Genomic DNA, 10,039 nt, shown 5'->3' on the forward strand with positions numbered 1-10,039 from the left:
TATTCTTGCGTGACTTTAAAGAAGGCTCTTGACAAAACAAACATTTATATCAAGCTGTATTTGTCATAAAATACACACAGTCAATTCACCTAAAATCTAAAAAAATACTTTATTTTTGTCAGAGCAGACAATATAAGACTCGTTGTATAATATACATATATTCACGCATGGTTTTAAGAAGCATTTAATTAAAAATAAACCCTTAAGATGGGATGAAGACGCCTTAAAACATTTAAAAGTTTATTAATGGGATATATGAACGCGCACCCGGCGCAAGCGTCTGTAAGTTTGAGGCTGATCATAAAAATAGTTCAATAGATAATATCAGATTTAGGTTTAACCAGATACATGTAAAATATTTTATTCTTGAATGTCTATAAGAAACTTTTGACAAAACAAACGTTTATATTAAACAGTAAACTATTTGTCATAAAATACACGCTGACACTTAACCTAAAATTTAAAATAATACTTTATTTTTTTCAGAGCAGACAATATAAGACATGTTGTAAAATATACACATATTCACACATGGTTTTAAGAAGCATTTAATTAAAAATAAACCCCTAAGATGGGATGAAGACGTCTTAAAAACATTTAAAAGTTTATTAACGTCAGATATAAGTGCGCATCAGCGTATTCTGTCACCATCGGTGCACATATACACATGTCTTAATCAGAGACTTGGTTAAAGAATCCCCTAAATCTAAAATAAACCCTTATTTTGCCATAGCGGACAGAATTACATTTATTAAGTTTATTTTAAGATGGCAGATATGACCGCACACCCGAATGGTGGCCCCCGCTACAACTACTGTCGGGTTTTCAGGAAATAGTTTTCCTCCGTATGCAACAAGTCATTTACAACTGGTTTATTTTACACACAGAGACAGATTCTGCGCGATTAATTCATATTTGCATGAACGTGTTTTTCATTGCACACCACTCTTTGCAGACTTGCAATGCTTTTGGCAGTATTTCAGCGCAAAAACCGTGCCAAAAGTCTAAGCGCGGAAAAACTGAGGTCAGATGCATAGAGTTCATACTTATTTAGTGTAAATATGAAGTTTCAGTTTTACAAGACATGAATTACACTTACGATTAACAGTATTATGTTGCAAAACTTGTTTTCTTATGCTTGCAACTTGATTTACACCTTTACAAAACTGTATTTGTTTATTTTATGATTGCAATGTTAAATTTATTTTATGCTTGCAATGTTAAGTACATTCTTAAAAATTTTATCCTGCGCATGCAAATCTTTTAGGCGCTAAATTACCTTCATATAAAAGTCTTTATTTTTATCCCACAATGTTACTGATGAACATGTATTTAGTATGCATGGATTGACTTTCTAAACTGGTTAAAATATATAAAGCTGAACACTGCTACTAACTTCCCACCCAACATTGCTTTGCGGGGCCAATATAAGCCCCATATGGGCTTGAGGGCCCCAAGTTGGTTTGTCCGTGGGTTCTGGCCCCATTTGACTTCGCCCACATGAACCTCATGTAAAAACTGAAGCCAATGTGGACTAAACCAACCCCAATTATGGGTGTGGTTGGGTTGAAGAAGTGATGAAGTTATTTAGATAATGAGATGAATGAAGCAATGATTGACCATTAATGATAAACACCTGCTGTTAATAAACAGAATCACTAAAGATAGATGAACAAGAAGAGAATAAAGAATAAAGACCAGCAGAACCACAACATTCTATAACAATTATTGGTGGAGCCAATGTAGACAGCAAAACCCCCAGTGTTAAATTAATGCTGCTGAGTGTTTATTAAGGTCCACACAAATTAAATAGTGTGGAGTTAATCTGTGACTTTATCTTCTCTATCACCATCTCTGTTTGATTTTTCTGTTTTTGATCTCTTTGATTTATTTGAAGTCACCATCATGGTGATCATTGTTTGTTTTAGTTGGACTCTTGACTCTTGAGATTTAGCTTGTTTGTTTTTTTCTGGTTTCTATAACTTTGTGTGTTATATTTTCTTATACATTCTGAAGATTTTGAAACAATGTGTACTTAAAAATTAACTATGGTGTAATTTAAAAACACACACATCAAGTCTCAGAGTATGAATCTAAACAATGGTGACAAAGAAAAATGCCAAAATGTTCATGATTTTTTCATGCCACAGTGCATTCTGGGAGTTACCCAGAAGAATGCATTGCAGCATGAAGCTTTTCATTTTATGGTCACCATTATTGAGATCCATACTCTGATTCTTTATGTTTGGGTGTCTAAAGTAGACAACAGTTAGTTTTGAACTGTACAGTGTTGAACTGATATGAGAATACCAGATGTCATACTTAGTAACACATTATTGACACAATTTTTTTTTTTGATAAACAAACACTAAAATAGTAAATCAGTTTTTTGACAACATTTGACACTATATCCTAACCACCACCACAGAACCACACTTCACACTTTTGTCTCTTTTGTTGCCATAACAAACATGTTTTAAACACACAAAGTTACAGCAACCAGAAAACAATAAGTTAGAAAAAAAAAGAGTTAAAAGTCCAACTAAAACAAACAATGATCACAATAATGGCGACTTTAAATTAAACAGCCAACATCTCAACCTAAGTTACTAAATAACTTTACAAGTAAGATGTAAAATGCTTAAGTGTTACTTTTTTACACTCTGTAGTGTGGATCTATATAAACACTTAGCAGTGTTAATGTTAATTTAACTCTGGGGAATTTGCTGTCTACATTGGCTCCACCAACAAATATTTATTTATTTTTTGTAGTTGTTGTGGTTCTGCTAACCTTTCTCTTTATTCTCTTCTTGTTCATCTTTCTTTAGTGATTCTGTTATTAACAGCAGATGTTTATCATTAATGGTCAATCATCACTTCATTCATCTATTCATTATTAACTTAATTACTTCTTCAACCCAACCACACCCATACTTGGCTTTGGTTTAGTCCACATTGGCTTTAGGCTATGTTTACACGTGGGCGGTTATTTTCAGAAACGGACATTTCAACCTCTCCGGTTTCAAAAATAATATCGTGCACACATGTCAGTTTTCAGAAGAGTGTTTATTTACACATACCCATGCATATTTGCTGTCAAGAGATGCTCAAGCCCACGTAAGCCAATCACGGGCAGCGCTGGTGGTAGGGCTGCACGATTAATCGAAAAAGAATCACGATCTCGATTCATACATGTATGCGATCTTCATTTTAAATGACGGCGATTCACTTGCATATACAGTATTTCCCTGTATTCAGATTCTGCGTTTACGTGTTCACGTATTTAGATTACAATCCAAGAATATCAGTCAAACTTGCTAACACACACTCATACAGGGTAAAACCAAACCCTATTCATTCACCAATCAGATCCGATCGTTTCTTTCCTCTCTCTCATCTCATTTGCGGCTTTCTGCTGTCACTCGCGTGACGTATAACAAGGTGGCAGACCTAAACACAGTCGTTTACTTGGTGGATTTGGAGCGGCTATTTTCACCAAAAAGAGAGGATTAACGAGCGTCATTGTGGAAAATCTTGGTGGCGACGGAGAAACTAAAGATGCAACAACAATGGTTCCGAAGGAAGGCAAGGAAATTATTTACCTCAGGACCTACCTAAATCGGAAGGCTGGAACCTCCGGAGGTCGCATATGCAGGCTGTATACATCATCAAGCCTGGTTCATTTGAGTTTACGGAGCATTACATTCGCAAGTCATAAACATACTTCAACAATTTATTATTAACAAAAAATATTAGTCATCTTTATAACGTTAATTGTTAATATTCTGAAATTATGATTCTGAATTTTTTTAGTTAAGTGCATAATAAATGTTTTTGTAAAAAAAAGAGAATCGGGTGAGAGAATCGGGATCTCAATTCCCATGGAAAAAAATCGTGATTCACATTTTAGCTTGAATCGTGCAGCCCTAGCTGGTGGTGACGTGAACTGGTTCTTCATGTTGGAGGGAGGAGTTGTTGCAGTAGGTGATTGATGACGTCAACGTACAGCGAGAGCGAGTTGAGGAATCACACGTAGAGGTCTAATTTCGAATCGCTCTCGCGGTACTTTGACATCATCCGTTGCAGCGCCGCATGAAGTCAAACACGCGTAAAATTGCTGACCTCAGAGCACTCGTCTCTGCTCCTCGACATAATGGAGCAGCTGTATTTGCAAATACAAACACACGAAACGAGTTTGCACGATCATAAATGTGATCTTGGAAGCGTTCAGAGTAGCAGTCACATGTAAACATGGGTCGCACTTTTGACGTAGGTGCGAGCTCTGGCGCATACTCTGTGACGTTGCCTGCTTAAACATCCGTTTGTCTCACTTTACATGCAACCGTGCAACCGAAGATTTTCAAGATCTCCACTCTGGCCGGAGTTCTTAGAAACAATCGGTTTCACAGGCGAGTTCTCCGTTTGCGTGTAAACGAGGGGCACAAACGAAGGTAAATCTCTCAGTTTTTAAAAATAACCATGTACGTGTAAACAGAGCCTTAGTTTCTACAGAAGGGTTATGTGGGCTAAGTCAGATGGGGCCAGCATGGAACCCGCAGACAAAACAACTTGGGGCCCATAATGCAAGCCCATATGGTGCCAACATTGGCCCCACCAAGCAATGCTGGCTATGTTGTTCCGTAAAAATCTCCTGCTTTGTTGTGGCTGACCGTCTGCAGGACTCCAGCTCTTGAGACTCCGCCCACCTGAGCTGCAAGCACCAGCTCATTTGGATTTAAAGGGATACACACAAAACTGTGTATCTTTGCTTACAGGGCCGTGCACAGACATTTTGAGGGGTAGTGGCCCAAACCAAAAAGGGGGCACTGGGGGAGGGCACAATTTATATGGTTTTAACAATATGATGTGTTATAGATTAGTATCAGAAAAAGAGAAGTGATTATAATGGAAAATATACTTAATAACAAGAATTAAAGTGTGACAAAACTGCTTAATATTCTATATGATTTACGTGCTGAAGCTTTGAATCCATGTTTACAATTTTGAAGAGCTTTTGCAGCCTTCCTTTACAGTCTTCTTTTTTTTGTGAAAACATTGTTTTTTATTTTTTTGTCTACAAAGTGTGCCAACAACAGCAAATTTGGTGTTATTTATATTAGACAATCACTGTAATTCTAAGAATGTTTACTTGCTAAGTTGTTAGCACTTTTAGAAGACCAAGAGCAAATCATTACCCACAGAAATACAAAAACATACGAAAGCCAAGAGAGGTCATCCACATTTTTATTTTTGCTGCTTGTTTTCTCATGATCTCGAGATAACAAAAGTTGTTTTCATGTTATCCTGACATGATAATCCAAATGCCATAATGTAATTTCATGTCCATAATATTCATTTATTTTGAAGTGGACTGCTGATGCATATATAAGTTGGGTTACCACGCGTAGCTCATTGTCGATAGACTTAATAAATAAATAAAGTTTGATGTTCGTGAATTTAGGGACCATCTCTAAAGGAACAATGTACACGTTTCTATCTTCAATAGTATTTAACAGTTTATTTGAATAAAAATCAAAAATCAAAAAAAAGTGTGCATAGTTGACAACCACATGAACACTTTACAGTTGGTTTTGTGACTGTTTGTTGACTTTAAGTAACTCCATTTTAATGCTGTTTAAGTAGAAACGTATATGGAGATACTTTATAGACGGTCCCTAAATTCACCGCGCTATCAAATGGTCAATTATTGGCAAATCTGTTTCATCTTGAGCGAATCCCTGATCTAAGTAAAATCTAATTTGTTCATTCATGCTAATTTAGCTAAATATGCTATTGCTGTCTAAAAATTATGTTCTTTTGTAAGCTTTAATCACATCACCAGAATACAACTGTTATCTCGAGATAAGGAGAACATTAAGTCGTGATCACGAGAAAACAACCTAGCAAAAATAAATATAGTACACGACTTCTCTCGGCTTCAAACTACCAAATTACTAATTGAGCAGCTTAACAACTGAGGTAATGTAATGAATCTACCTGTTAATACAACAAACTGTCGTTTCCCCCCTTCAAAGAGTGGACATAGATTGTGAGAGATGCTGCGTAGCGGGCGGGAAATCACGAAGTGGATTACCATAAAAGGTGGATCTTTAGACGAGCGGTAACAGAACACTTTGACCCGGGTTGGCGGTTTGGTGAGAGGGGCACCTCAGCTGATTAGGGCAGAGGGGCAGTTGCTCTAGCCACCGGGCCACCCCCCTGTGCACGGCCCTGTTTGCTTACACCCATAAAGTGCCTATTTTGACATTCTTTAATAAATTTTATATATGGTATTTTGAGCTAAACTTTACACATGTTCTCTGGGGACACCAAAAATTTATTTTACATCTTAAGTCTTGTGGAATGTCCCCTTTAAGCTTTCAGGCTTAAAAAAAAAACACTTTAGATCAGTGTGACCAACCCTGTTCCTGGTGATCTACTGTCAGTGTTGGGAAAGTTCACTTTCTACATGAACTAGCTCAGTTCACAGTTCATAAATTTTAAAATGAACTAGTTCAGTTCATAGTTCAAATTTCAAAATTTTGAACTAGTTCACAGTTCCAAAAATGAACTAATTTATAGTTCTTTTTCCCCATATTATTATTTTTTAATTATTGCCATTATAGCCCATATAGAACCACAGACAGCAATTATTTTATCAGTTTTAACACTGAAGCTAAATGCGTCAGATTTCATCTTCATATCCAACTTTAAATCCTTATCCAACCAGGGTTTACATTAGCATTGACTGTCTTTTAAGTTTTGTATTTGACTGCACATACCTTGAAAGGCTAGCCGGGTGCTTCAAGGGGGTTTTCCGGGTGAGAAGCGCTGCGAGGCATCGCGTGTAAGACAACTCGCACATGCACGTTAAATAGCGTGAGGTTAGTCAGAGTCTATCAAGATCCAGAATATGCGTTAGCAGCCTATGTTAATCGTTAACCGTTTAGGACAAATATGATGTTATTTAATGTTAAACTATATGAGCAGCGTCCAGTGCGTCACCTCCATGCTGCTCTTTGTTTTGATGACGCATGCAGCCATGAAACGCGGGTGTTGCCAGATTGGGTGTTTTTTCCGCTACACATTAAGGCCTGTTTACGGTGTGTTTTAGTCGGGTTTTCGCCTGGAAGACTCTATAGAAATCTGGCACCCTATTGAAAGACGTTAAACTGAAAGAGCGTGTCGTTCACAAGCCCCAGAATGAACGAGTTCACAGTACGTTCATCAGGCAGTAATATAGGACGTTCAGTTCACGTTCGCCCAAAATATAAAAGAACTTTCGTTCAATGAACTCGTTCAGGCACAACACTGTCTACTGTCCTGTAGAGTTCAGATCCAGCCCCAAACAAACACACCTGAACCTGGCAATCAAGCATTTCAGGGCTCCCTAAAAATTAGAGTCAGGTGTGTTAAAGCTGGGAAAATATGCAGGAGGGAACACGGTTGTTCACCCCTGCTTTAGATGATGCACAGGAGAATTATAGTATAGTTTTTTAATGAAAGCTTATGTTTTTGTGATTTATCTTTTGTTTTCCCAGCAATCATTCAAACCTCTCTTGAGAAATGAACTAGAGTTTTGGTTCCTGGATGTGGTTATTCACGATTTGGTTCCTCACTCCTAAAGGACACATTTACAAAAATACAACAAACGAAGAGCCAGTGAGAAAAGGACTGATTCCATTGGATTTGGACTTTTATTATAGTTCATTGTTGCTCTCTTTTGTTTAGTAATCCCTTTTTACCAGCTATTTCAGTTATGCCATTGATTTGTTGAATGACAAATTAAATGCATAGATCTCATTTACCAAAACATCACAAAAGTTCTTATGGATTTATAATGGCAATTGTATTGGTTTTATTTGAAATTGTAACTGGTAATGTGTTTTGTTCTATAGTACATTATAGTATTTGTAATGAAAACCATTAGGATTTGTATTGGGTTTTTTTAGGTACAGTGAATTATTAAATGTCTTAAGTGTGAATGTAAAAACGGGATAATATTTACATGTAATTAGTAAAATATCTTGTGAGTTTTAAGTTTACATTTAAAAGTTCTAACATGACAATGGTGGCATGTTAACTTTCATGCATCATGACATTTAGTCACCTAGAGATTTAGACACATTTTGTTTAGGGTGAGATTTTGGGGTGTCAACATTTTAGGTCTTCTTGATTTGCCCATTCATTTGTATTTACCTACAAAAAAAATTCTATACATTTATGTTTAAGTCATATACATCTTGAATCACTGTAAAATGTTTGTTTTTATACCACAGGTCTTTTAAATGCTTTATTCTGATTAATTGAGAAATGTTCCAGGGGTGTTGATTATTTTTCTGTAAAATGCACACCTAACCTGTCAAATGTCTTAAAATAACCATCAGAGCAATGTTTATGGTAATCGCGGAATAATTCACAATGACCCGTTGATTAATTTTTCAAAAATGCATTATTTTCATTATTATTTGTGTGAATTATTTTAAAACATTCCATGAATTGCTTAAATAAAAAATGTGTTTGGCAATTAATGTTACAGTATATATTTAATAAGCCTTCATCTTAATCTAGTATTTTTCCTTCAACAGTTTTTATTAAATGGGTATGTTATACTGCATGCACTCAAAAAATGGCTGGGTTATTTTTGACCCAAAATATGTAAATATTGAACAGAATGTGATGGGTTGAAAATAACCCAATGTTGGGTTGTTGTTACATTTTTAACCCAGCATGTGTTCTGTCCATTATTTACCCACATGGGTCAAAAATAACCCAGCCATTTTTAGAGTGTGATATACCAAATAAATCATAGGTCAAAAATCTTATTTTTATGCACTTAAATATAGAACAAAAACTAAGTTTGTTATACTGCAATGCATGTTTACATTCAAATGTAGCTTTGTTTTTATCACGTTTTATATTAATGTAATTTATAACATTAATGCAATTTTTATCTGTTTTCTTATTGTATTTTCATTTTGCCTTATTGCATTTACTTGTTTCTTAATTTTAATAGATTTTGTTTGCTTTACTTATAGAAATACAGGACTGGTTTCAGATTTAGCGAGGAATTAGGTTTAATTAAATTAAAACATTTAAAACAGGAATAAACATTATTGGTGTGCTGCATCTAGTGCACTAGGGTGCAAGACAAAACAATGGTACTGATATGTTTTAAGATGTCAGTGCAAGTTGTTTTAGTTAAATCAGCTTAAACATGCAAGGCTTATACTCTTAAAATTAAAGGTGCTTTAATGGGTTTTCACAGCAATGTCTTGTGTATCTAAAGTGAAGTCCTTGTCAGGTTTATTGTCAAGTTTTGTTTAGCTCGTTTAGTTTTGTTTTATTCTTGCATCTATTAGTCAATAAAAGTGTTTGTGTCTCACCCACTGTCTGCATCTGGGTTCAGTTCCTGAGATTCATGACACTCACATTAAAGGGTCATGAAATACTAAATAACATTTTCTGAGATGTTGGATGGTTGTGTTTTACACCATTGAAGACAATGTTAGCATTTGTTATTTTTAACATTGTTAAATTGTTACATTTGAGCATTTTGTTCCATTTTCATCTTCCAAGTTTAAAAATCTAAATTGTGTCAACGTTGTGATGTGGCGATGTACTGCATTCAGGGGCGTCAGTTTGTGTTGAAAAGTGGTGGGGACAAAAGATCAGATGAAAAAACATTACAGCAGGACGGGAAAAATATTGAATAATGACGCATAAAAAATGGGCAAAAAACACACAATAAGCACACAACGCAACTTATGTGACCCTGGACCACAAAACCAGACATACACTGCAAAAAATGATTTTCAAGAAAAAAAATTCTTAGTATTTTTGACTTGTTTTCAGTAAAAATATCTAAAAATTCTTAAATTAAGATGCTTAATTTAGCAAAACGACCCAAGAAAATCAGTCTAGTTTTTAGACCAAAAATATCAAATTTAAGTGATTTTGTGCATTAAACAAGCAAAAAAATCTGCCAATGGGGTAAGCAAAATAATCTTGAAAATTTTTATTAAGCACTAAATTCAGG

General features: G+C 35.4%; 1 protein-coding gene across 5 annotated transcripts in view; it reads left to right on the plus strand.

The window, feature by feature from the left end:
• The window catches only part of LOC135734533 (transient receptor potential cation channel subfamily M member 4-like), a 564,782-nt gene extending 555,397 nt beyond the window's left edge, over positions 1-9,385 (plus strand). For all 5 annotated transcript variants that reach the window (XM_065253375.2, XM_065253376.2, XM_065253379.2 and 2 more), the window contains one exon: positions 7,542-9,385. In XM_065253375.2, the coding sequence (XP_065109447.1) occupies positions 7,542-7,570 (29 nt within the window). In that variant the 3' untranslated portion in view covers positions 7,571-9,385. The remainder of the gene's footprint in view (positions 1-7,541) is intronic.
• The last annotated feature ends 654 nt before the right edge of the window (positions 9,386-10,039 follow it).

This window comes from Paramisgurnus dabryanus, chromosome 1, assembly GCF_030506205.2.
Source record: "Paramisgurnus dabryanus chromosome 1, PD_genome_1.1, whole genome shotgun sequence".
Lineage (NCBI taxonomy): Eukaryota > Metazoa > Chordata > Actinopteri > Cypriniformes > Cobitidae > Paramisgurnus > Paramisgurnus dabryanus.